General features: G+C 55.6%; 1 protein-coding gene across 5 annotated transcripts in view; it reads right to left on the bottom strand.

Annotated features, from left to right (window-relative positions):
• Positions 1-17,342, bottom strand: part of CNTN2 (contactin 2) — a 32,122-nt gene extending 14,780 nt beyond the window's left edge. For 2 of the 5 annotated variants that reach the window (XR_010840527.1, XM_059059838.2), the window contains exons 1-9: positions 17,042-17,266; positions 8,122-8,277; positions 3,486-3,630; positions 3,227-3,402; positions 2,973-3,068; positions 2,383-2,592; positions 2,011-2,110; positions 691-866; positions 111-247 (exon numbers count right to left, since the gene is read on the bottom strand). Coding sequence is in view for 4 of the 5 variants with exons in the window: in XM_059059838.2 (XP_058915821.1) it covers positions 111-247; positions 691-866; positions 2,011-2,110; positions 2,383-2,592; positions 2,973-3,068; positions 3,227-3,402; positions 3,486-3,630; positions 8,122-8,200 (1,119 nt within the window). In the remaining variant the exon portion in view is untranslated. Of the gene's footprint in view, positions 1-110; positions 248-690; positions 867-2,010; positions 2,111-2,382; positions 2,593-2,972; positions 3,069-3,226; positions 3,403-3,485; positions 3,631-8,121; positions 8,278-16,447; positions 16,539-17,041 lie in introns of all 5 variants that reach the window. The other 3 variants (XM_067033347.1, XM_067033348.1, XM_067033346.1) reach the window with 3 other exon arrangements.
• Positions 17,343-25,126: the final 7,784 nt, after the last annotated feature.

The following is a 25,126-nucleotide window of genomic DNA, read 5'->3' on the forward strand; positions in this document are numbered from 1 at the left end:
CCCAGAAGGGTTGCCAGTGTGCGGAAGGGGAGGAGATCTGGAGGGTGAGGGAACCAGGTGAGCAGAGGACGGTGTGCGGGATGTGTGGAAGGAAGCCCCAGGTCTCCTACCTGGGAGGCCAGAGGATCCCCATCACGAAGCCAGCGCACTGTGGGCCGGGGCTTGCCCGCGGCTGCGCATTCCCAGTGCAGGTTGGAACCGATGTCAGCCTCCATGTCTGAGATCACCTTGAGCCACTCGGGCTGAGCTGCGGGGAGCAAGGGAGAGCAAGGCTGGGGAGGGGCTGGGGAGGGGCTGGGGAGGAGCTGGGAGGAGCTGGGAGGAGCTCCGCGAATTAACTGGACTGGATTTGCAGGGCTGCAGCTCCTGCGCCAGACAGCAGAGGGCGCCAGCTGCATTCCGGGATCGGGGGTGGGGTGGGGAGAAGCAGGTTCAAGACAATTGGCACTTCGTGCCTGTGCCAGTAACTGTTTTATCGAGTTAAGTCATTCTAATGCTTTCCATGTGCTTTCTGCAACCCTGACTGAAGCTCTGAGCTGACCACAGCACCAGCCTCGTCTGGTCCCATACCCAGTGCAACCCGTGGGCAGGAAAATTTCAGCAAGGGGCTGCCTAATCTCCTCCCTGACTTTTGGGTCGGCTTCCTCAAGGACAGGGGAAGGCAGGGGGCGAGGGTGTCCGGCTCCGTACCCTGCACGATGATGCGGCCCTGGACGGTGTCGCGGCCCTTGGAGTTCTCCGCCTCACACTCGTAGGTGCCTTCGTCCTCAAAGCCTACGCTGGGGATCTGCAGGGTGGGCTCGGCTGTGGCCCACTGTGGGGACAAGGAGCCATCCACTTTGCGCCACTTGATCCTGGGGACGGGGCTGGCAGGCGAGACAAAGCCAGAGGGGGTGGGCTGAGCTAGGCAGACTCCCTTGTGCCTGCAACTCCTCCTCCAACCCAGGCCCCCCTGAGATGCTGGGCAGGTGGGGACGAAGGGGAGGAGGGCCGGGAAGAGACAGAGGGAGAGCAGCCAAGAGGGGAGGAGGGGCCTCTCCCAGGGAGGCTCGGAGCATAGGTGGTCTGTTCCCTGAAGCTGACTTGCCCTCCCTGCCTGCCCCCACCCTGCCCTGGCCTCTTCTGGGCCTGCCCTCCTCAGCAGTAGCCTGCAACCCGGTTCTTTATGGGTCCCCTTCCTCCTCTCCCCAACAGGGCCTTGCCTCTACTTTTCAAAGGGGATTAAGTTGTTAGTAATCTGTGTACTAAAATGGACTGAGGTATCAGTGAGTCTTACAAGGTAACGTATTACACTTCATGTGATTTAAATATGGATTTTCTGGAAGCCCAATAACTTTCCACAAAGCAGGGGGCATCTTGGGTAACCACGGGAGATATGTGAGGGAGGAGGGACCAATGCGCAAATCACATTCTTTCATTCATTCTACAAACATTTATTGAGTACCTGCTATTTGCTTAGCCCTGTTCCAGTGAGTCCTTTTTCGGAGAGAGTGAGAGTTCTATTATACATTTTCTATTTTAAGAGATAACTGCTAGCATCCATAGAATACTTACTAAATACCAGATGCTATTCTAAGCACTGTACATATATTGGTTCATTCAATCCTCATAACAACCCCATGAGGTAGGTACTATTATTATCACCATGTACAAATAGGGAAACTGAAGCACAGAGAGGTTAAGTGGTTTACCTAAGGTCTCCCAGCCAGCAAGTGACAGAGCTAGTAGTTGAACGAGGCAGGCTGGGTTGGGGTCCACGCACCATGCTACCTGCCCCCAGCCTGGGGTGTTGCATAAGCTGCCTGAGCCTATCATGCACATTGCTGGGAAGATGCCTCACCCAGAGAGTTAGTGCCTAGTGAGTGGCGGTTGCTACCCACTGCGGGTCCGGCACTCTGCTAGACCCTGCGAAGGTACCAAGGTGACTGAGAGCCGGCCCTGCCTGCCCTCTCCCTGAGGGGCTCTGAGAGGCTGTGCCCTGGCCTGTCCCCTCCCTCCCCCACCACTCACTTTCCAAAGGCGAAGCACTCCAGGGTGACCTGCTGCCCCACCAGCGCATAGGTCTCCGCTGGGAACCGGGCCTTGATGCTGGGGGCAAAGAGCCTGGTGTCTGGGGAGAGAGGGTTTACTCATCAGATCCAGATCGGGTGCTCCTGTGCTTAGGATCTCAGCACAACTCAGAGCCCACACTTTCTTGACTCCCTTTCCCGTTGGAGGCATGCAGCAAGGGTCTGAGTCCATGTAGCAGGAAGACCCTGGGGTCCAGGCCCAGACTCTGTGCACTTTGAGCCGCTCTTCACAACTTCAAAGGGAAGACCCCCTTTCCCAACGCCCCTTGACCCCTTCGGCTCCCTCCTCCTCGCCTTGCCCGCTGACCCTGACCTTCGGCAGCCAGGTTGAGCTGAGCAAACTTGCTGAAGACGCTCTTGGTGGAGAAATCCATGTGGCTTGTGGCCAGGCAGGAGTAGTTGCCCAAGTCTGAGGCATTGGTCCGGGCAATGTACAGGTTCCCTGTGGTCTGGGACACGAAGTGACGCCCATCCGTAGGGATGAAGTTGGGGAACTCGTTGAGGAGCCAGCGGTAGGACAAGCCTAGGAATGGGGAGTTTGAGGAAACCGGGGGTGCTGAGCTAATGGAGCAACTCTGGGTAGGACCTCAACGCGCTGCTGGGGATCTGCAGACCCTGTCCTGAGAGCCCCTGTGCTCTGAACTGGGGCTGAGGGGAGACCTAGAGGGAAGAGGCGACTTTATCTCTGCCCTCAGGGAGTTCTGTCTGCTGGGGAAACAGCCCCTGCCCTTGGGGACCTCCCAGTCTGATGGGGGGTGGGGTACAGAATCATTTAGAGTTGGGCACCCCGGGATCAGTGCTTCCAAGGGTCACTCACCACCTCTTATTCCATCCCTCTTCTGCTGAGTGGCCAGAAGCCCCTCCTGTGCCCTCTGTCTAACATGGTCCAGGGGCCTGACTCACCTGGGTAGTGGGCGGGTGGGTTACAGGGAAACATCACACCCCAACCTTCGTGGGTTTTCACTGGGTCTCGCTCCTCCTTGGAGAATTCCTGCAGGACTGGAGGTGGAGACCGTGTGCTCAGGTGCTGTCCTTCAAGCCTGGGGGACCCTCCCCAGCCCAGGCTCCATGGGGAAGTAGTCACCGGCCCTTCTGGACACTTTTTCCAGCCCTGTCTTCTCTACCCCCAGAGCGTCCCGGCACCCCGTGGGACTCACAGCCAAAGCGGAGGACAGCCTCCCTGCTGACAACGGTGCCCACTGGGTTGGAGGCCAGGCACTGGTAGACGCCGGCGTCCTGGGCTTTGGTGGGGTTCATGATGACCAGGTTGCCCCCGACCAGCTGGTGGCGGGAGCCTGGCTCCAGCTTCATCTCGGTGCCATTCATCTTCCACCTGCAGTGGGGTCGGAGAGGGGCTGATGTGAAGAAAAACTGCCCACTGCCAAGGGCCTCCCAGCACCACTGCGGGGGTCTCACCTGTAGGTGGCCGGAGGGCTGGCCCGGGCACGGCATGCCAGTGTCACCTTCTCCTCTGTGGACTCCTCTGGGAATAGCAGACCGAGGGGCTGGTCTTCAAAGACAGGCCCAAAGGTGGCCGGGGATCCCCAGGCTGAGCTCCAAGCTGCAGATGGGGGGCACCACCAGAGGTCTCAGGGCCTAGGGGCCAGCTGGAGCCTGGCCTGCAGGGCAGCGCTGTCCAATAGAACTTTCGGCAGTGATGGAAAGGTTCCATTTTCTGCCCTGTCCTGTACAGTAGCCATTTGCCACTAGCCATTTGTGCCCCTGAAATATGGCCAGTGCAGCTGAGGAAGCAGATTTTAAATTTTATTTAATTATAATTAATTAACATTTGAATTTCACTAGGTTGGGCAGACCCCATCTAGTCAATTAGTTCAGTCAGTCACCCCTCCTATACTCAGATATTGAGTACCTGCTGTATACTTAGCCCTGGGCGAGGCACTGTGTAGCAAAATGAGTAAGACACAGTCCCTCTTCCTCAAGGAGCTTGAGATCCAGGGAGGAAGACAGAAAACTGACAGTAGGCGAGAGCCCTAATAGTGGTTTAGGTTCAAGAGCAGGGACCCTCGGAGTGGAAGCAGTCAGGGCACTCATGGAAGAGCTGACCTGCAGCGTGTGAGACGGGCCTTGAGAGATGCATGGAAGCCACTGGCTAAAAAGGGGGAGAGAGGAGGTGTGGCCCTGGAGCCTAGTGTTCCTTCTGGGGAGGGCGTCCTGAGAGAACGTGCTCTGGCTCTGGGCCTCTATTAGCTGTTACAGGACCCTTCTAAGGCTCAACATCTTCACCTGTGAGATGGAAAGAAGATGAACCCCCCTCCCAGGGTCTGTAGCAGGGTTCAGCCTGACACAGGGTGTGTACTCAGCCACTGTCTCCTAGACCCAAGTGAGGGGGCCGGGTGGGGGTCAGGGGAAGAGGAAGGCTCAGTGGTGGGCGGACGATGTACAGGTTGCTTTGGGGCATTTTATAAAATTCCATCGTGACATTTCAAGAAAGAGAGGCCCAGAAAAGGGAGCGACTTGCCCACAGTCTCAGGGCAAGCCTGTGGCACGTGCAGTTCTAGACCTCGGGTTCCTGAATTTGCTGGGCAGATGGGTATCCCACATGCAAATGGCATTTTCCTGCCTGGCCCCCTCCCGGGGCAGATGCCTTGCTCTTCATGTCCCCTTGGGCAGGCTCACAGGGGCAGGGTCTGAGAGGCAGAGGGCAGTGTTTCACATTTGCCTCTGTTTGCTGACTGGTGCGGCCGGTCGTTCTTTGCCTTTGTGGTGTCGGGCAGCAGCCAGGCCACCCCTAATTGGCTCCTAACCCTCCATGAAGCTGATTGCAGGCCCTCCTCGGTGGGTCGTGGGGGGATCCCCATTAACCAATTAGTGCCTGCTCTCCTGGTGCATCCAGCTGTCAGCCCTAGTCCAGGGGTGGGGGTGGGCCCCATGCCACAGCTGAGGCCCAGCCTTGGACCCCTGGGAGTGATGGCAGCTGTTAAGCAGCTCTCAGAATGAGGAAGGAGGCAGGGCTCCCTGAAATGGCATCCCTCATCCCCCCTCCCCACCACGCATCACTATCCCTCATTGCCGCCCCAGGCCTCGGAGATGGAGGTGCATCATCTCGGCTGGAGAGCCCAGCTTAATCCTAAGTTAATGATGGTGGTGGAGCGTAGGGACCCCTGCCCCAGCTGGGACTGCCGGGAGGGGAGGGAAAGGAGGGGTAGCGGAGGCAGCCAGGCTGCTGGGAACAACCTTGCATAATAGCAGCTTCCAATAACTCTGTCAGGATGGTGGTGGGGGTGTGTGTGGATGGTGGCTGAGTGGGCCTGGGGCACACTGATACTTTAAGCTTCCAAAAAAGCTTTCTCCCCGGCATTCAGCCATATACACACCCTCTCCCCAATATCCACAGACACATGCTTTCCACCTCTCACGTATACACACTTCCTTACGTGCACACAGGCATCACACATATATACATACATGACTCTCTAAGCTGCTCTAGTAGTCAGATGTACACATTTATACAGACATCCGTTCCCATGCACATATGGCTACACATGTCCACATATACTTATATATATCTACATCTAGGCTTTCATAATAACAAAATAGATGCTATTTATTGAGGGCTAACTCTTTACCAAATACCATGCTCCACATTTCTTTCTCATAACCTCTTTACAAGGTAGGCAGTGCCATTTTCTCGTTTCGCTAATGTGAAAACTGAGACTTAGAAGGTTAAGTAACTTTCCCCAAGTCACACAGAGAGAAGGATCAGATTTAGGGATGTGGACCCTGGCCAGCCTCCCCCCATAGCCAGCGTCCTTAACCACAGGGCTCAGAATTCTTTTTTTTTTTTTTGCGGTACAAGGGCCTCTCACTGTTGTGGCCTCTCCCGTTGCAGAGCACAGGCTCCAGACGCGCAGGCTCAGCGGCCATGGCTCACGGGCCCAGCCGCTCCGCGGCATGTGGGATCTTCCTAGACCGGGGCATGAACCCGTGTCCCCTGCATCGGCAGGTGGATTCTCAACCACTGCGCCACCAGGGAAGCCCAGAATTCTTGACTTCAGTTTCCCATCAGGACCATCAGAGATGCTGTTCCATCCTGGAGGTACTGAATCAAAATCTCTAGGAGTGAGGCCCAGGAATCTAGATTTTAAAAGGGCCTCATGGGCATTCTGAAGAGCAGATAGAGTTGAGAGCCATGGCACTGTGTGTAAGGCCTTCTATACACATTCATCATCCCCCCAAATGTAGCATGCCCTCCATGTAATAACTCACATCTCCACCTCTCAAACATCCACAGACACACCCTCACTCACCCCACACCTCCCTCTGAAGCTACACACACATCCACCCACACATGCACTTTCTCACACACACACACACACACACACACACACACACACACACACACACACACTCCCAGGGAAAGCCACCCACTCTGTGCTCTCCTTGTCTGGCATCCTCTCTGATTCTCTCCTGATTCCCTATCCTGACAACTCTGACCCCCCAAACACAGGTATCAGGACCTCATTCAGGAAGGAGATGAGGGAGCTGAGACCATGGAGGAGAAGCCATGCTGCCCTTCTTTGCACTGGGGTGCAGGAATCCAAAGCTGTATCCCCAGGGTAGGTGAGCAAAGACAGCCAAGAGCTGAGTCCCCTTCCTAGGAGGTGGGAACAGCCATGGGATGTTCCACTCCTGCCCCTGCAGTTGCTGGAGGTGGCAGACCAGGTGACGTCTCCCTTGGCCTTCCTGCCTCTCTGGATCTATGGACCGCGGAGGCTGTGCATACTGCTTACCTCAGATGATGGGGTCCCAGCACTGACTGACCCTGAGGGTGGGGAATGTGGAGGAGCCCAGGTACCTCTCCTCCACTCTCTCTGGGGTGGGTGTCTCCTGCTCCTTACAGCCTGGGATCACCACCCCAGCAGCTCCTCCAGACCTGGGGGGCCCTGGCGCTGGGAGCTAGGCCTGGAGCTGGGGGCCTGGGAGGCTCCCCTATTTCCCAGCAGCCTCACTGACTTGGATGCTGGGCTGGGAGGCGGTTAGGACATAATGAGAACATCTGAAACTATGCCAGTGGAGTCCTTCCCTGGTGAGATGAAGCATTTAAAATGTGCTGGTTGCAGCCTTGCAGGGGCTGTGGGATGGGGAGGTGGAGCCTGAGGTAGCTAGAACTCCAGAAGGACACCAGAGGATGGGTACTCTTTCTCCCATGGAGATCTTTAAGGAGAAAAGAAACGTCTATTGATCTGGGCTGGGGGTCAGGGCAGACAGGCCAAGCAGCGGTTCCAGCAGGCCCCTCCGAGCAGCAGGCTGTTGGAAAGTTCCCCCAGCTCGGACAGGCTGGGGCTCCCATACCGCCTCCCTAGCCCACTCTCCAGAATTCAGCCAGCCCGGGCCTCTTGGCCTGCACTGCTTGGTTTTCCGTGCCCTCCTTTTCCTTCTGCCAGCAGCCTTCCTCCCCTCTCCCCACTTGAAGCACCCCTGGCATGAGAACTTTTGCTTGGGTCCCTCTTGCCTTTTTCCTGGGCCACGCCCTGCTCTGCCTCATCTCTTCCCAGATCCCGTTCCACATTTGGTCCATTTGCCAGGCTTCGTTGTTGTCCTGAGGAACCCTCCCAGAGCTGTGTGGTCAGGGGACCCTAGAGCAGTACTATCCGATAGAACTTTCCGTGATGATGGAAATATTCTATAATCTGTGCTATCCCATACGGCTATGAGGCCTTGAAATGTGGCTAGTACAACTAAGCAACTAATTTTAAATTTAATCTTGCAGCCTTAAGAGGCTGCAACTCTGAGCTGATGTCATGGGATCTGGTTGTGCCATAGTCTTGCTGTGTGACCCAGGGCAAGTCCCTCACCCTCTCTGGATCATGCTTTTTTCATCTACAATACGACAAAAACTCATTCCCTCTCCTCCTAATCTCAAAGGGAAAGTAAAATCCACAAACAGGAAAATGTTATAAGGAAATGGCCTCAAACTGAAGTGTCACAGCAGTGCAGTCAATTATTTCTGTAGTCATCACTAACATAATAGCAATGATATAACGCTGTGATCATGCCTGCTAGGCTTTGGAGTCCAGACAAGCCCTCTTACCTGGAGTGGAGACAAGGGCTACAGCAGCCAGCATTAGCAAGTGTGATTTCCTCCTGGTAGGTGTCCCCATGGTGAGCATTCCAGGCAGAAGTAGGGAGCGGAGGAAAGGAGCCTCAGCCCTGCACAGGGAGAGTCTGGCTGGAGGCTGAGAAGGACCTAGGGAGGCAGAAAGACAGGGGAGGACTCTGAGCTGAGGAGCGCCCCTCCCAGCTCCAGGCACATCTGGGTCAGCGAAGCTTTTGCCTCAGCCTGGGGAGAGGCTGGAATTGCTCTCACCCTCCCCAGGGCCCCAGGGGAAGCGGCTTGGCCATTACCAAGGAGCTCTTCCCAGGGCCGACTGCCTCCTGCTGGCCCCTTGGGAGTCTGGCTCTGCCCTGTACCCTCACCCCACCTCCCGTGCAGCCAGCAGGGTGTTGCTCAGGGAGTGAAAGCAGTAACTAATTGGGAGGCAAGAAGCCACCGCCTGCTCACCCGATAATAGCTCTCAGTGCAGGGCCAGAAGAGAGCAGGGCCCGTGCCTGGCTTTGGGGAACTAGTAACATCTTCTAGGAATCGGGCCCACTTTCCTCTGCCCCGCACACAGCTGCCTGGGTGGGGGGTACTAAGCCCCTCTGGGAGCTGCATCAAGTCTCTGGGAACCAGCCTTGTTTTTCTACCAGTGAGGAGGAGTTTCATTGATTCGTCCACACCCTCTCACCTGGGCCCCAGGTAAGGCACTTAGGTACTGTGCATGATGGAGCCATAACCTTGGTCCCCTTAGTAAGGCTCCCCAACCAGATGGGCTAGTGGGCCTGGACAGGCCTTCTGGGCTGAAAGAGTTAACGCAACTCCTAGAGGAGCCTCCCTCTTGCCGAGATGAGCAGAGATTTGGTTAAATCTTGGAGCCCTGGAGAACCTGCTCCCTGGGGGGCACCGAGAGCAGGTCAGAGCCCCCCTCCATCAGTCTAAGAGAGGGGGGCCTCATCCTGGGGGGAGAGCAGGTTCAGCCTTCCACCTACTCCCCATCTCCAGGCTGTCTTGCCCAGTTTGGGGCAGGGGGAGTGTGGAATCTCAGGGGCCTGCTTCTTGGTTATCAGACTGAGTCTGGGTCACTGGGCTCCCAGGCTACTGGGAGCCAGGTCACCCTGCTGCATATTCTGCTTCTCTGCCCTGCTACCTGCTTTGCAGAAAACTAAGAGCAGAAGGAGGGGATCTAAGGTTGAGGGAGAGAGCCCGGCTGGGGGCTCTTCCACTAACTGGCTTCAAGACCCATGCCATCTCTGTGCCTCAGTGTCCTTATCTGTAAAATGGGTGCTCTCTAGCGTCTCCTCCAGCTCTGAGACTGTGATGCTCCCAGAGAGTGCAGGGTGGCCGAGGGCCTGGGAATGCTGCCCCTGGGTGGGAGTGGGGAGGTGGAGGAGGCAGGCTGCCGATGACCTGAGTCTGCCTCTAGGGCCAGTGCGGAGTCCGAAGAGCGGTGCAAGCTCAGGATCCCCCGGCCTCACTGCGGGCTCTATTCCCCAGGAAACAGAGGGCTCCCAAAATGCCCTTAAACCTCAATATTTATCACCACCAACCCGTTCCTACCTTCCCAACAGCCACAGCTGGCACCGAAGGAGCAGGCGGGGGGTGAGGGGAAGAGAGGGGAGAAGTGGGCCCAGGGCCCGTCAGGGAGGATATAGGCTGAGAAGCTTGGTGTTCCGGTGCAAGAGGCGGGCGTGGTGTTTAAACAGATGGCACTCCCTCCCCCGCCCCAACTCCATCCTCATACCCACCTCCCTGTGTCAGGAAGGGGGCCAGGTGCCACCTCTCCACCTGTCCCTCCCTATCCTTACCACTTTCAGTTCCCGGCTTGAACCCAGAGGTTCAGCACTTCCAGCCCATCCAACACGCCCCCAGCACCCTCAGCGCAGAATAGGTATCACTTGTGTGTTGTATTTAACTGCTTGAGAACAGCTGTGATTGTATGCCTCCACCTCACGTGCTCACACTTACACTCACACAGTGGGCTGACCGGTCTTCAGTGCTGCCCAAAGGCAACCCCAGGGCACACCTACACCCCCCCCACACCCCTCATACTCCTTCTCACACACATTGTCTCTCACTCACACACTCCCTCCCTCTCTCTCATACACACATACACTCTCACACATGCTCTCAGGTTGCTGGGGTCAGCAGGGTATTTAGCCATGGAAGAATCTAGAAGCAGGACCCTGGATGGTACACAAATGCAGGAAGCTGTCCTCATGATAGGGAGCCACTGGGGCATGGGGAACCACAACAGGCTTTGGAATCGATGGACAGGAGTTGGTGACCTTGGCTTCATCTCCTAACAGTGTTGGGAGCTTGGACAAGTTATCTCCCCTGGTGGACCTCAGTTTTCTCATCTGCGAAGTGGAGATCGTAACACTTCCTTTGCAGCGCTGAGTATTCTGAGCGTTGAATGAGGTACAGAGTGCCCTGCAGAGGCAGTCTTGGGGCTGTTTGGACTTGCCTTGGGGTAGCGGTGGGAATAGGGGTGTGGAGAGAAGATGGGGCACCAGGACCCCTCCCCACTTCACCCAGAGCAACTCCACTTATACTTGCTTTATCTGCTGGACTTCCCTCCGAGGTTCCCTTTACACAAAGGTTTCCACAGCTCCGAAGAGTTTGAAAACGCCCCTTTGGCACAGGTGTGCCCCGTCCGGAGTCTGGCACAGAGAAGGTGCTCAGTCATCGTTTGCTTCCTGCCCTTTGTCTGTCTGCCAGTCTCGAGAGCTCAGCGAGGGGGTAGGGTGTGGGCTCGGGGAGACAGGCACTTATCCTGAGTGTGTCCGAGCAAAGCAGAAACAGACGGGCAGGGATCTGTGGCCGGGACTGGAGACTCCGGGGACGAGTCTGCTGCTGCCCGTCTGCTATTGCCCACCGGCAGTGCTGGAGAGAGTGGGGTGGGTATGCGTGTGTACGCATGTATGTAATGTTTGTGCGTATCTGTGTGTTCTCTCTATGTCCCTGTGTACATGTGTGGTCTGGTCTTGTGTCTGTGTATATGCGTGTGTCTGTGTATGCATATATCTGGTCTTTGTGTATTGAATATATGCCTCTGTGTGTGTGTGTGTGTGTGTGTCTGTGTCTTGTGTCCCAGCCCTGCCTTGTTTCCCGTTGATCTACCAGGAGCCCTGCACCCTGGATCATTCACCTCCACCCAACAGTGGTCAGAATTATCTGTTATCTCTCTTACCATAGGTAATTACCATACATCATGGATACTACAATGCCTCTGCTCATCCTAAACTTCAATTTAATCCAGACTTTTATCAGTCACCTCTGGGCTCAAGGGCCCTGGGCACCCCCCGGGGCCTGAGACCTGCAGCCTCAGAGGAGACATGGGTCAGGGAGGGGCTGGTACCAGGAAGCACCTAGGGTTGCCCTCGGGGAGCATTAGAGGCTGATCAACCCAATCAGATGTACATTGAGCCAAGGCCACTGTGTGCTAAGGCCTTGTGTGAACGCACATCCCCACCCCCCCAGAGCCTGGGTCAAATTTTGGAGCTTATTTCCCCCCCATGACACGAGGCAGTTGGCATCCAGTCTTGCCCCACGTCCACTCCCATTGTGTATTTAACACCATGTGCCAGGCATTGTGCTAAGTGCTGGGGAGGCAGGAATAAAAACACCACCTTTGCTGAGCTCCCTGCCCAGCTGAGTGCAGCGGGGGATGTGCTCACGAGCTTCATGGGCCAGTCGTCTCCCCATACCATCTGCCCTGTGACACATACTAGAATACCCAGGATGGAGGAGGCCTTTTTGTCAAGACCAAGGCCGGAGTGGAGCTATGCCAGGCCTAGAGCTGGCCCTGTGGACCCTGAGCCAGCCAAGCCTGGACCCGGCCAGCTGCCCTGGTGCAGGGGTGCAGGCACAGGCTGGCACAGGCAGACACAGGCTGTCACCATTCAGGGCAGGTCCTGGGAGAACGTGAGGGGCTCATAGGCTGCTTGGGGTTCCGGGATACCAGGGGGAGCTGGCCGAATTGCTGGGCCCAGGAGACAAAGGGCCTGGAAGACAGCTGGGGATGGAAGGCTGTGAGCTGGACTCCAGGGTTTGCTGGGCTGTGGACCCTTGCACAGAGGCAGTCGGAAAATGAAAGACATACTCCACCCAACTGCTTTCCCCTGGGGTACTGAGCTCCTGGCCCCAAGCCTGTCTCTCCTTCCCCCTGGACAATGGAGATTTGAGCAGCTTTGGGATGGGTGTTGGTAGGAAAAGAAGGAGTTTGGAGCCCATTTGAGGGCAGAGACTAAGTGACTTGTTATAAGCTGACAGGTATTACAGGAGCCCCTCGGGTCCCCACCGTGCTCCACCTAGCTGCACAGCACACTGGCTTAGTGGGGTGGGATCTTGCGTTGACAGGCCTGACACTTACTAGCCAGTGTAACCTTAGTATAACTAACCAGCGTCACCCCAGTTGTTACGTTCATTACTTAACCTCTCTGAGCCTCAGTCTCCATCTGCAAAATGGGGATGAGAGGGGTGGTACCCACCTCCCGGGACCCCTGTGAGGTCAGCACAATTCCTAGCCCATAGTAAGCGCTTGGGAAAGATCAGAGCTCATCACTGAGAGCCCTCAGGGGCCTCGAGCATGGACCCCAGCGCACCGAGGGACACACAAGCGTGTGGACAGACACTGTGCCCGGCTGTGAGTCGGGCTCACTTGCACACAGTCGCGACATTCGGGCCAGGCTCACGTGTGTCGAGAACGCTGAGAGTCTCCCACAGTCTCCCCGGGCTGTACCCCATGGGCGTGGCGGGCCTGGGCCAGCACCGGCAGGCATGCCGTTCCCGACAAGGCACAAGGACACACAGAGACACGCCCAGACACCAAGTGTTCAGGAGAGCACCTGGCTCAGACCCCCACGCGGGCTTCTCCTCAGCCACCGTGCCTCCTGCCTGTGGGGTGTACGATGGGAGGGGGACTCTACCTACGAAAGGAATTGCCACCGGGGACGGGAACACTGTCTTCCAGGAAGGTCTGAGCCATGCCCACACCCCCTGGGAGGATGGGGTGTCTTCAGTGGCCTGGTGGACCTGCGTGCCTGGTGACAGGAGCTGGCAGGAAGAGGACTGGAGTAGAGAGGCCTCGGTGCGGGCGGGGCTGGTGCCCTGAGCTGGAGGAGGTCCTTCGGGCATATTTGGGTGGGATAGAGACCTTCTCAGTCCCCAACGGGGGACAGGGACTGCTTGGTGACAGGGCAGCCTTGCAGCTGGGTCCCTCCCCAGCCTGTTCTGTGTGCCCCCTCTCTTCCCACCCCTCGGTGTTCTCTGCAGGCTCTTTGTATTCGCAGCTGGTTCCCTGAGGCCCCAGCCCTGGCACTGCCGTGCCCTCTGGGGAGGGCTGTGACGCCCAGGCTCATGGGTTTGCCTGAGCTTTCGGCATGGGGCCGGGGAAGTCCGGCCCTTGAGCTGCAGCCGGGAGTCTCTGGCCCTTCTGTCCTCACCCTCTTCACTGAAGAGACCCCTCAAGGTGGGGAGTGGGCAGAAGGGGAGAGCCTTGCATTCTCCTGGGAGGACCTGGGGGTGGGCAAGTAGCACCCAGACTCGAGGTTTGCCTACTTGCCTGCCTACTCCGTGTAGGGTCTGGGGGCAGACGAGTGAGGAGGCCTTTTGAGACATCAAGCGCAGGAGCAATTGTTTCAACTTGGTTCAGAAGATCCAAATCGGGAAGAAATTAGTGGAGCAATTTTGCATGTCCCCTCATCTCTGCTGAGAGGTGACTCCCTCTAATTCCTGGACAGGCCGGTTCAGAACCAAGCCTGGTCGAGGTGGGTTTGAACTTCCTCCTCCCCTCAGGCTAGTTTCCACTCTAGGGCCCAGATTAACTGCACCTGTTGGGCTGCACCACAGGAAGGCCACCCTTCAGCCAGAGCCAGGGCCGGGGAGCCTTTTGGTCTATGAGGTCGGTGGACATTGGGAGGATGTGGGCTGGGCTGGAGGAGACCCAGCAGGTTTCATGTGGATGGGTGCCCCTAGTGTGGGTTGGGGCTCATCAGATAAAGACGCCGAGGTGCACTTGGGTTTGCACGTGTTCTGGGATGGAGTGTGTTCAGTTTGGGGTGAGAATGTCGCACACTGTTGCTTTTGTTTGCATCCTCTCTGGGTAAACAAGGAAACAAGGGCTCATTTTTGTATCAAGAGAACTCATTAAACCCATGGAAGTACTTCTTTACTCCAGGACAGTTAACATTGGGGTATAGAAACCATGGAAATTCCCATGAATGTTCCAAGTTATCAAAGTCCTGTGGGGTTTGATCTAGATTAGGGAGGTCTAGAAGGTTGAGAGGTGGCCAGCGTGCAGGAGGGAGAGAAAAGGATGTCTGTCTTCTTATGGATTCCTGAGTCACCTCCCCCTGTACCACTTGCAAGAGGATAACCTGAAGCTGGGAGAAATTAACAGGTCACCTAGCCCAACCTCTACTTCTAGGCAGGACTGTCTCTAAGCTTGGACAGACTCCAGTTCTCCACACCCTTGTAGAGTCATTGGAAAGGAGGTTGCCCTACTTCCTCATGGCACATCTTCCTGGCAGGAAGGAGGAAATGTCTCCTGCAGTCTAGCTTCAATCCCTCCTGCTTCACCGGCATATCTTTCGCTCTAGTTCTTCTTTCCCTGTGTATCAATCCTCATCCCTGTGGTTGCAACCTCAGGCATAAATGTGTGTAGATAAGCTCTCTCATAAACATTTGGCTGAGGATGTTTCTGGGAGGTGGGGCACAGTGCATTCTCCAAACCACCCCAAAGGTATTGCTTCCCTGATGGCCTTAAAGTCACAGAGGATACCTTGGGGGCACCTCCTTCTTTGTACTTACTCCTGAGGAGCAAGTCTGGTCAGTCGGTCAGAGACAATGTGTGCCACCATCCCGTTGAGCACACTTCTTCAGAGGCCCATCCCACACGTGTCTCTATTTGAACAACTGCTGGCAGAGAAGGTGCTGGAATGGAGTTGCATAAGGAGTGAAATCTGGCAGGGGGAACGGTGCGGGGTAGGTGGAGGAGTGCATTCGACCAGGAAGGGAGTGTGAGGACAGAGCTTGGCCGGGTGGGGCATAGAAGACGGGCGGGGAATAAGAGAGAGAGAGCAGGGGACACCTTTCCTAGAGCAGTGTGCCCCTGCTTCCCTCACTGCTCATGGTGAGCCCCAGAAGGACAGGTGGATCTTGGGTGACTTTGATGCCATGGGCTCTGTGGCCCCTCCTTGTCTGTCTCACCTCCCACCTCCCTCTTGCTGGCTGGCGACTCCTGATAGATCTCATGGGAAATTAGAAGGAACTTTGACCTTGTGGTCAAAGCCTTCCTTGAGTGGTCCTGCAGCCTGGCTAGAAGGGGTTAACTGTGGGGCACCCTGGGGAAGGGCTTGGATGCTGCTGTGTCTAAGGGCAGAACTCCCTCCCCCCGAGGACAGGAATCAGGGCACCATCTCCCTGCTCCACCTCCAGCCTCTCCCACAGGTGGCCCACCCTTTGCTGCCCTTGATCTCCGGTGGCTCCGTCTGGTCCCTCTGAGTGCAACTGGGAGGTGGGGACTCAGAGGCTGAGTGGAGGTAGGGGCTCTCTGGCCAGGAGATTGGGAGAGGAGCCTGAGGCTGTTGCCCCGGATGAGGTCAGATCACTGACCTCCTGGGTTATTTGGGCTCTTTCTCCTCCTGCATACCTTTGAGCAGAAGGTAAAGGATGCCAGCTGCACTGGGAAGGGAGTTTGGGGCCTTGGGGGGTCAGGCTGAAAGGAAAGGGTGATAAGAGTCTGACCACTTGCGGGCTGGACATGAAGTGGGGGAAGTTAAGGGCGGGAAACCTGGGGGCTAAAAAACCTGCCTTTCTCCAGGCCAGGGGCCATCGGTACTCACAGCTCACTCCATCCTGGTGTGTCTAGATTCCCAAACCTCCAAACAACCTTGACTGACAACTTTTCCTCCTGGGACACAGGCTCAGCCCCCAGTGCTCTGTGGCTGAAGGGTCCCTGTCTTTGTCCCTGTGTAGGGTCAGGACCCTCTCCTTCCACAGGCACTGTCTCAGCTCACCCCCTTCCTTGCCTCCCAGACCTGAGAATCCCTCCTGGAGAAGGTGATGGGGTTCATCTCTGGACACTGGCTGGGGCTGCTTCCCCAACCTCTGGCTATTATGTAAGCCCCATGCTGCTGTCAGAAGGATTGCCCTCTCTTTCTAGACCCCCTAAACGGTGCCCCTGCCCCTTCTAGCCTAGCCCCTTTCCCCACTGGAAAGCCAAACTTCTGCAAATCCTTTCTTCCCACCCGTGAGGATGAGGGGGAGCGATCCGAGGAGAAGATAAGGTTGGGGAGGGGGAAGGGATGTGACTTGCCTCAGTTTCTCCTCCCTATGTCCCCGCTCCAGGACAGGGCTTTGCCCAAACTTGTGCTCCAGTCTCTCCTTGTCTCCCACAGCCTTCCCCTCTGTCAAACAGAAGCAAGACTTTGCAAAGAGGTCACCCTGCACAGGCAGCCTCAGGGGGCTCAAGTCGGGGCAGTCAGGCTCAATTCCATCCAAGGATATCTGGGGGCAGGTCAGGGTCTGGGCCTTGGCCTCATGGACGGTCAAGCCCTGGACCAGGGGTGCAGGGCAGGCCCATAGCCTCTGCCCTCTCCAGAGGCAGTTGTTGCTTCCAGCCTGTGGCTTGAATTCCTGGACACACTGCTGGGGCCCAGCTTCCGGGCCAGGCTTGGCTGCCTAGGGCCCCGAAGGATGCCACCCACGTAGGGCGGAGGGCATCTCCAGTCCTGGTGGCCCCTGGGGGGCTGGGGTGAGAGGTCAGACTGACCCCTGACAGCCAGCTGGGGTTCCTTGCTCTGTCCCTGCCCCCTCCCAAGTTGCCAGGAAACTGAACGCGGAGCCCCTGTCTACAGCAGCGCCCTGGGAAGCCCCAGGACTAGAGGAGACAAAAGCAGTTGTCACCTACCTGGGGTGAAAGAAGGGTGTTGGCTGAGGTAGGTGGACGCTGCTCATAGCCCCCTGGGCCGCCCTCCTCTCCTCCCGACTCACCTCAGCCTCAGCTGATCCCTGCTGTCCTGATGCAGCGGCAGTGGCGGTGGCGGGTGAGGGCGTGTGTGCGTGTGTGTGTGTGTGTGTGTGTGTGTGTGTGTGTGTGTGTGCGTGTGCGCGTGCTGGAGCCACTGCAGCATCTCTGCATCAAGATGTGCTCCTCCCTCTCCCAGGCTCCGCTCACTGGCTGGCTCCCGTCCTCAGCCAACGCTCGCTTCGGGGCCCTGGAGACGGCTCCCTTCTGTCCCCCTCCCACCCCCTTCCTGTCCCCACCCTCCTGGCTTTACCTCATTTGCTGTCATTTAAGGGCTAGGGAGCGAGCCAGGCACCCGCGTCTTCCATAATGCATGGGCAGCTCAGCTCCTGGCGCTGTCTGGCCTGCCTGCCCCCACCTTCCCTGCCCAGCCCAGAATGGAAGGGCTGGAGATGGGTGCGGTAAGGAGGCAAAAGAAAGTGGCTCCTATCCTCAAACCCTAGAGACCTATGGAGGCAAACTCCTTGTTTCCTCCAGAAGTCCCCTATTAGAGGAAGGGCTGCAAATCATAAATCCCCAGTTAGTAGTGCAAAGCAAGTGGGGTGGAGGGCTGCCTCCGTTGCCCACCTTACGTGTTTATTTTTATTGTTTCCCTTGCTTATAAAAGTATCACGGGCTCATGGTCAAAATATCCGAACATTAGAGGAAATTTAAAAATAGATAGTGAAAGTACCTTAACAAATTTAAATCACATGCCTCCAGGTTTATTATTTTCATGTATATAATTTCATGGGTTATTAGTATTATTTTATGCAAATGGATCACACAATACATCATGAGTTGCAAAATTTCTTTCTTTTTTTTTTTTTTTTGGTACGCGGGCCTCTCACTGTTGTGGCCTCTCCCGTTGCGGAGGACAGGCTCCGGACGCGCAGGCTCAGCGGCCATGGCTCACGGGCCCAGCCGCTCTGCGGCATGTGGGATCTTCCCGGACTGGGGCACGAACCCGTGTCCCCTGCATCGGCAGGCGGACTCTCAACCACTGCGCCACCAGGGAAGCCCTGCAAAATATTTTAAAATTATATAATAGATCTTGGGCACCTTTTCACTTCAGTGCATATGGATCCAAGCCCATTTTCAATCAGCCAGCTGTGTATTGTCACGAAAAGCCCACTAGATTGGGGGTCTGAATGTCTGAAAGGTAGTCTGGGCTCTGCTAGTGACTGGCTGTGTGTTCTAGGTTAAGTGCTCTGTCCTCTCTGAGCCTCACTTGTAACGCGAAGGGGTTAAAGATGGCCAAGGCCCCTGCCAGCTCTGAGATTCTAGGTGCTCACCCAGGTGAGTGACACATCTCTCCTGCTCTGCTCCTGTCATGTGGCAGGTGTGCCCAGGAAGGCTGGGGCCTGGAGGAGGAGGGACAAGCCATCTGTGGTGGCAGTGGGCCCCGTCAGGCTGTCACTGTTCTCTCACCCCCCTCTGGTCCACCTGCTGTCCAGCTCGCACAGACAAGACTGGTGAGTGGTCCAGATGCTAGAAACAGCTGGCAGGGCCAGGCCAGCATCAGAGTTTTCAATAAGCATACCTGTCAAGCCTGGAACATGGCTCTTTGTCTTCCTGAGTGGAGGGGGTCACAGGGGCTTGGGACAGACCTTGGCCCAGAGAGAAGGAACTGGAAAGGGAGAAGGATGTGTGTTGTGGAGGAGGGTCTGCTGCGCAGCCTCCAAGGCCTGAATGCCTGCCCAGGTCCCATATGTTCTCCGCTCCGGTCCTCCTGCCGCCCCTGCATAGAGCTTTCCCAACTCGGGAGATAGTCTTCATTGTTCCTGATCGAGACTGTGTGAGCCACGCCTCTTGGATAACTTGGACTGCTGCTGTGCAAGTTCCTTCCAGGATGTCCTTCCTTTTTCTGTCTCTGCCCACATTGTCCTTGTCTGTCTGTCTGTATTCCTGGGGCTGGCACGTTGACCCCGAGCTCCTGAGGTGGGCCCTGCCCTCTGACCCCGCCCAGCTCAGCCCAGGCTCTGAGGAGAGGGCTTCGAGTTCTCTCCAAGCAGAAATGGCTGCCAAGAGGGGATGGCTCAGCTGCTGCCCTGGGACTGACGGACCAGCCATTGGCTGACTCAGGGGCCAAGGGTCTGGAAATGCATGCAAGGAGGATTGCTTTAGATTGACACTGCTGTCTTTGTGACTCTGTTTTAGGACAGCTGCTGCCCTTGTGGTGGGAGCTGGGTCCTTGGGGAGGCCACAGTTCCTGTCCCAATGACACAGGTGGCTGGGGTCTCTCAGATGCTCTCAGATCCCTCTGCAACCTGCCTGCCCTGCCCTGCCCTGCCCAGGTGGGCTCCAGCAACCACAGTAAGTGAAAACACGAGTGCTAACTAAGCCTAGGACTGGGTTTGGGGAAACATTTCCCAAAGTTTCATCTCAGATGGATCTGGGGGGTTTGGGAGGCTCCTCATTGCTGGCCTCTACGGTGCTTCTATTTCTGACAAGAGAGTGGGCTGAGCATTTGGGGGTCCAGGCTGAGTTTTTGTTTTTTTTTTTTTTTGTTTTTTTTTTGCGGTACGCGGGCCTCTCACTGCTGTGGCCTCTCCCGTTGCGAAGCACAGGCTCCGGACGTGCAGGCTCAGCGGCCATGGCTCACGGGCCCAGCCGCTCCGCGGCATGTGGGATCTTCCCGGACCGGGGCAAAAACCCGTGTCCCCTGCATCGGCAGGTGGACTCTCAACCACTGCGCCACCAGGGAAGCCCCAGGCTGAGTTTTGCTTGTGGTTCCATTAGTTTGATAATGACAAAAATATTTTATAATATTATTAATTATTGTATAAATTATTAATAATAACTTGAGTGTCTCCAACGTGCCAGGAACCGTACTAAGTGCTTTACCTGAATTATCCACCCAAGGGGATATGTGTTGTTATTATTATGCTCACTTTACAGATGAGGCTCAGAGAGATTAAGGAACCTGCTCAAAGTAAACAAGTGGAGAAGCAGAGACTGCTGGTCTGGCTCCAGCCCCCCATCACCTGCCCTTCTCAGGTGGGCAAAGCAGGGGACAGGACAGTTCACTCTTTTTTGGTGCCTGTCAGATCCCAGAATCCTCAGCACAGTTGACTGGAAGGGACCCCTCTCCTTTCTGTGACTAATCAGTGTATCTCCCTGTTGTCTAGAGCAGGACACCTCATCTCCAAGTTGAGTTTCCACAGACATCCAGATGGGGCAGAGAAGGGCCATCCGAAGATGATCAGGCAGCTCATCTAACGGGTCACTGATCTGCCTGTAAGCATGTGGTGATCCCAGAGCGGGGGGTCCCAGAAGGCATCCTGAGGGCCACCCAACCCTGCCCAGACCATCTGCTCCTTCCTCCGGAGGCCCTACCAGTGGATCTCCAGTGGTCAAAGAGGGGCCTCGGGCCAGCCCTAGGGGACCAGCGGAGAGGAGCTGAGACCTTGCCAGGCCCCAGGACCCTGACGGTGTTGATCTCCTCCCTCGTCAGTGCCAAGCCTCACATAGCCCTTCCTGGCCCCCCGCCCCCCGCCAGTTTCTTTACCTCAGGCTTCAGACCTTTTCTAGAGCTCCCAGGAGTGATTATGTGTTTATGCAGCCGTGTCTCTGCCTAGAACAGTGGGGGATTTGAGAGCCACAGGATGTGGTCTGCCTTCAGTGTGCCTGTAACCTTTCTGGAAGCAGTCTGATGGCGGTAACAGGACGGTCCATCCACAGCTTTGGGGAATAGTGACAGGCAGGTTGGGCAAAACTCTGAAACCGGACCAGCTTGACACATAGTCTTTCTAGTTCTGGGCTGCGTGGCCCTGGGCAAGCCACTTACCTCCTCAGAGCCCCAGGTTCCCCATTTGGAAAATGGGGATTAAGACACAAACCTCGGTGAGTTGGTGTGAGCTTTGAATTAAGCACATAGTAGGTGCTCAATAAACGTCACTACTTCCCTTTGGACCCTTTTAAGATTCAGCTTCCCCATCTGTAATGAGGGTGGGCACCTATGAGGCTGAGCCCTTCTCCACTTTGAGGGTTGGGTGGCTCTGGACTCACATTCAAGAGAGCTGGACTCTGCTCTGTCACTCCCAGCTGGATGACAATGGCAGGTCACTGAAGGACACGTCGTTGCTCTGAGAATCCAGTTCCTCATCAGTAAAATGGGAATAATCCTATTCCTACTTAGAATAGTTGTAAGGACATGTGGATAAAACATGATTTTAAAAGCAGTTTTTGTATGAACAAGTGCCATGCAAAATACTGGTTGTAATTCCCTCGACTGCAGTCTCTGAAGGCAGAGCTTATCTCGTTAATGTCTCTTCCCCCCGCCCCCGCCCCGGGCTTAATATAGCGACTGGTGCCTAGTAGAGGCTCAAATAACTATTTGTTGACTGGTGAATGAATGGTGGAGAACAACCGCTGTGACAGTTCAGGTTGGGGGAGAGAGGGAGCTAGGAGGTGGGTGAAGGTTTCCATCAGTGGGGGTGGGGTGGGGTGCATCTTGAATTGGGCCTGGATGGACAGAGCTGAGGTGGGGAATGCATTCCTGGCATGGGGGTGTTGGGGACTGGAAATCTCATGATCTGTGCAGGTCTAGGAGGAGCCAAGTTGAACTGAGCCCCCTGGGGGCTGGAAATCTCACTACTGCATTCACATTTGCCTTCCTAATTTTGCTTGAGGGCCTGAAGGGGTCTGCGGCCCGGAGGGGCCTAATTATTCTCTTAGCCCTTTCAACCCAGGGCTCCCGGAGCTTCCTTTCAGGCTTATAATAGACAATGCTAATGTCATTATTAATATTTAATAGTAATGGTGCTAATAATGCCCTGCATTTATGTGGTCTCTCCGAAGAGCTCAAAGAACACTGAGATCTTTTTCTATGAACAATTTGGCCAGTGTGGGAGGTGGGAAGGTGGGAGGGCAGGGGCAGCAGAGAAAGGATTGAGTCATAGGGAAACTGAAGCCCAGAAAGGTTGGGCCAAGGTCACAGAGTGGTGGAGGTGGAGGTGGAGCTGGGACTAGGATTGGGTGCTTGGGTTCCCTGCCTCTCCAGGACATCTGGGTCTGAGGAGGACATCCTTGGTGGGGGAATCTTCTGGCAAAGCCAAACTGTGACCCTGGATGTGGCGGGGCTGCCGAGCAGGGGCCTCTGAGTGTTCTTGTCAAAGCCTGCCCTGGGTGGCTAATGTGCAGCCTGGGAGCACGGAAGAGGCAGGTGAGGACACTAGGAGTCCTTGGCCAGATTCTGCAGGCCTCCCTGAGCCTCAGGCCAGGCCCCTGTTTTCCAGCATCCCTGGATGGCTGATGTATAACCTCCTGGAAACAGCTTCAATCAGCCCACGTCAGGGCACAGACCCTCTCTCTACTCAGCCTTCTTGTGCTGACGTTGTCAGGGCCAAAAACATACCCCAAATACAGTTACAAAAAAGCTAGCACATTGGAATTTCAGGGCTGCTGTGTAGCACTGTCCAGGGAACTGCATGTATATAAGAACAGTGGGGGCTTCCCTGGTGGCGCAGTGGTTGAGAATCCGCCTGCCGATGCAGGAGACACGGGTTCGTGCCCTGGTCTGGGAAGATCCCACATGCCGCGGAGCAACTAAGCCCGTGAGCCATGGCCGCTAGGCCTGCGCGTCCGGAGCCTGTGCTCCGCAACGGGAGAGGCCACAACAGTGAGAGGCCCGCATACCGCAAAAAAAAAAAAAAAAAAAAAAAAAAAAAAGAACAGTGGGTGGTGCTCCTTGAAGGAGACAGTGCAGAGCGGAGTGGATGGCAACGGGCTTTGGCATCTGACAGCTATTGATTCCAACCCCAACCCGCTCTGTTGATTGGCTGGCGACCTTAGGCTTCTCTAAGTCTCAGCTTCCTTGTCTGTAAAATGGAGGTGAGATTACCTGCCTCAAAGGGCTGTGTGGATCGCACGAGGTGAGGTACACATGTTGGACAGCAGCGGAGGCGGCAGTGGGCATCTCAAGGTTCTGGCACCCTTGGAGGGAGTGTCCAGTGTGGGCGACGTCAGCGGTGGCATGCTGATCAGGCTGTTCCTGAGATGTGACCTCCATGTGTCTCTGCTGGCTAGCCTCCCTCAGTTTCTGTCCGTTTCTGAGTTGGCTTCTGTAGCCTCCTCTGATTCTGTGATCCATCTGATAACCTTCTGGTGAATTTCCTTTTTGCTTATGACAGTCAAAGTCTGCTTCTGCTGCCTGCAACCAAGAACCTGGACTGATTCTGGACTTAAAGTTCCTAGAACAGTGCCTGGAACAAGAGAAGTGCCCAGTCAGCAATAGCCAGAAGTTCCTAGAAAACTGTTGTATCCATGCACCCAGCCACATCCGTCCTTTCATCCATCCATCCGTTTAACAAGCAAATATTTAGTACCTCTTGTACCAAGCACCATACTGAGTGCTGGGGACACTGAGGAGAATAAGACATAGTATGAACCCTTGAGCTCACAGTGTGATGGTGAGATGACACGAAAAATCATTAAAATACATTCCGGTGAGTGCTGTAATCCAAGCTTGCACAAAGTATCATGGCGGGGTACCTGCCTTGGCCTAGTGAGGCTCAGGAACAGAGAAAACATTGTAATTGAGTCCTGAAGGAAGACTGAGCTCACCAGATAGGTCAGCTGTATGAGGCATGGGCTGGGAGGGGCAAGGAGGGCGTGGTTCCTGGAGGTAGCACAGCAGAGCAGCAAGTGAGTTTGGGGCGGGAGTTGGTCAGCATGTCTGGAGTTGAAGGAACAAGGAACAGGTGAGGCCGGAGGAGTAGACTGTGGTCAGTCCCTGAGGAGCCTTATGAGCCCTGCAGGGGCTTTATCTGAGAACAGGGGGGGTGGTCAGAGGGGTCTGAGCCGGCAAGAGACAGGCTGAGATGTATGCTTTGGGAAGTTCACTTTGGGGTGGTGGGGAGGGTGGAAGGCCTAGAGCAGACGCAGACCTGGAGGTGGGGACCCGGGCTAGTCAGACACTGTCAGAGGAGAAGTGACAGGGACCTGGAAGCATCCTTGGGCTCAGACCTGCGTCGGCCAGCCAGAAGTCTTCACTTGGGTGCCCGTGGGCCTCTCACATCTCTAGGTGGGACGAACCCCCTGTCCCCACCCCCATGATGGTCAGTTTTGTGTGTCAACTTGGCTAGGCTACAGTACCCAGTTGTCTAACCAAACACTGATCTAGGTGTTGCTGAGAAGGTATTTTGTAGATGTGGTTAACATCCACCATCAGTTGACTTTAAGTAAAGAGGTTGCCCTCCATAATGTGCGAGGGCTTCATCCAGTCAGTTGAAGGGCCTGAAAAGCACAACTGAGGTTTTCCTGAGGAAGAAGAAATTCTGCCCTCAAACTGCAGCATCAGCTCTTACCAGAGTTTCCAGCCTGCCAGCTTGCCTACAGAAAACAGACTTGCCAGCCCCCGCAATTATGTAAGTCAATCCCTTGAAATAAATCATATGTGTATGTGTGTGTGTGTGTGTGTGTGTCTATATGTACATACACATGCACCTGTGCACACACATCTTACTTGTTTTGTTTCTTGGGAGAGCCCTGGTTGATACATCTCTCTTTGCCCTGTCCACCTGCTTATCCTCCTGGGTTCCCTGTCCCATGAATGCACCCCCCTGACCTTCACATCCTCTGTGACTTCTCCCTCCCTCACCCTCACTCCTGTGTCTTGTCAACCACTCAGGCCTCCCACTTTGCCTCCCAAGGGCCTCTCCTATACATGGCCTGCCCGCCCCCCCAGCCTCCCTCCCAGTCTTAGCTCTGACCCTCACCCATTTTCACCTGAATTCTTACCATTTGTCCTCGCAGGCTTTCGGTTTCCAGTCTTGGCCCCTCCCATTCACCCTCCAGACTGCAGTAGGAGGGAGCTTCCGAAAATGCAAATCAGATCATGCCACTCTCCTGCTAAAAATTCTTCAGCTTCTCTTGCCTCCAGGTTGATGGCAGGCTCCTTCCTGTGACACACGGGCTATTGTCATCTGGCCCCTCTTTAGCTCAGCCCTTGTCTTGCATATCCCCAGCTCACTCAAGGCATATTGA

The sequence above is a fragment of the Kogia breviceps genome, chromosome 1 (assembly GCF_026419965.1).
Source record: "Kogia breviceps isolate mKogBre1 chromosome 1, mKogBre1 haplotype 1, whole genome shotgun sequence".
NCBI classification, from domain to species: domain Eukaryota; kingdom Metazoa; phylum Chordata; class Mammalia; order Artiodactyla; family Physeteridae; genus Kogia; species Kogia breviceps.